Below are 1,806 nucleotides of genomic sequence, written 5' to 3'. Positions count from 1 at the left end.
TATACTTCCTCTGTTTCATAATACTGACACCATTTCGAAATTCACTTTTTTCATATTACTGCCACCATTTCTCTATGATTGGCTGATGATACCAATAATGCATGTTATTGGCTATTATTCAAAAAGCAACTACTGCTGGAGCATGTTGGCCGCAACGAGAAGCGACACAGGGCAGGTGACATTCAACATCAGGGTGCCAGCACGTCTCATCGCGTCCTTGTGCAGATGCGGGAGTTTGAAATGGTTACCCCCACGGTGCTCAAGCACAAGACGCATGACAGCCTGCAAGGTAAGAAAAACATTGGCAAGCTTCTCATCGTTGAGCATGCCGAATGCCATCAATGTCGACGCAATGACATCATCAACAGAGCGGCTGACCACCTTGTACTGTAGAGACTGGATTGAAGCGAAGAAGCCAAGGTCAAGAACGTTCAAGTAGGGACTGTTCGGCGGCTGCCGACGTACAACAAACGTCCATCCATCAGTCGAGACCTGGGCGAGCGCTGCGTCGTCGATCGTGCTGTGGGGGGTAAAATTGTCATGTTGAAGCACGACTCGTTTGCTCACGCTTGGAAACTTCTCCTTGATAGCTGGCACGAACTTGTTGAGAACGTAATCACGGTACGTGGCACCGTCCACGTTGACAAGCGTCGTCACCATGGTTCCAGCAGGTCGGTTTCTAGAGTTCTGGACGGCGGGAGTCTTGGACACAAACGGCCAGATGCCAATCTTCCCGTCGAAGCCATCCGCCTGGCGTGGTCGACCGAAGGCACAGATAAAATATAACCTTTGGAATGAACCGCTTGAACTAGCACGTACGCCTGAGCACTTCTTCGCCGTCGACAAGGTAGACCTTCCTGCAGTCCTTCTCAGCATTGAACCACTTTTCGTCCAGGTGCACCACGTCCCACATGCCCGAAAACTCGATTTCAGGCAGAGTACCGGCCCCGGCGGTACTCCAAGCTGGCGAAGCCGGCTTGGACGTCGGCTGCGCCGACGTTTGTGCCACCGTCGCCGAAGGCGTCGGTGGTGGGGTCATCAACAGGTGCGACGCTTTCGGTGACCGTGGCTCGATACGCAGCGACGTTGTCCTCGGTAAGCACAGCGTGAGAACTGCAAAAGCCCATACGTTGATTCTTGTTGGATCGGTCAATAGGGGCTTCAAGCGTGAAGATCGGCGCGTCACGGTGCCCTTGTGCAAGGCCCGTCTGAGCGTGCTGATTGACAGGCCCGTTGCCAAGGACAGGTCTCGCATTGTCGTGCGTTGACCTTGCGGCACTTCCCGGATCTTCGCAATGATGTCTTGGATCTTGTGCCGGTGTTTGCGACCCACGCGTCCTTTTTTGCGCGACTTCATGGACCCTTGTTGGTAGCATTGCCAAACCTTCCGTACAGTGGAGCGGTCAATGCCGAAGCGCGTCGCGACCATGTTGATGGTGCCGCGCGGTAGCTTGCCCAACCGAGCCAGCTCTTGAAGAGCGATGGAGAGGTCAAGCTTCGTCACTTCTGTCAGTTCACGGGAAGATCGCGGGGGTGTGCTCATGGCGGGAAATTCGAAATTGAGCCACAGGCCCCAGATTATTTTAATTTCAAACATATTTTAATTTTATTGATCCAGTGGAGGCCAGTCGTCGTCGATTTTGACCACCAATTCGTTGCTTTGGCTCTTAGCTTCCAATGAATGTTACCTCTAGTTTTTGATTCTCTGTCGATTGCGATATTACACATCGAATTTGGCTGAAAAATGAATTTTTGGGGTCACCGGCAATCGAAATGGTGTCAGTATTATGAAACAGAGGAAGTATG

At 52.0% G+C, this 1,806-nt stretch overlaps 1 protein-coding gene across 1 annotated transcript; it reads right to left on the bottom strand.

Annotated features, from left to right (window-relative positions):
• Positions 1–129: 129 nt before the first annotated feature.
• On the bottom strand, positions 130–1,543 carry H257_09056 (hypothetical protein; the record flags this gene model as incomplete). The annotated part of the gene is made up of 2 exons (XM_009835174.1): positions 130–750; positions 830–1,543. The coding sequence occupies 2 exons, from the start codon at positions 1,541–1,543 to the stop codon at positions 130–132; spliced, it is 1,335 nt and encodes a 444-aa protein (XP_009833476.1).
• Between the last annotated feature and the right edge of the window lie 263 nt (positions 1,544–1,806).

This window comes from Aphanomyces astaci, assembly GCF_000520075.1.
Source record: "Aphanomyces astaci strain APO3 unplaced genomic scaffold supercont1.21, whole genome shotgun sequence".
Classification (NCBI taxonomy): domain Eukaryota; phylum Oomycota; class Saprolegniomycetes; order Saprolegniales; family Verrucalvaceae; genus Aphanomyces; species Aphanomyces astaci.
The sequence above is the reverse complement of the archived record's forward strand: the minus strand, read 5'-3'. Positions and strand labels throughout refer to the sequence as shown.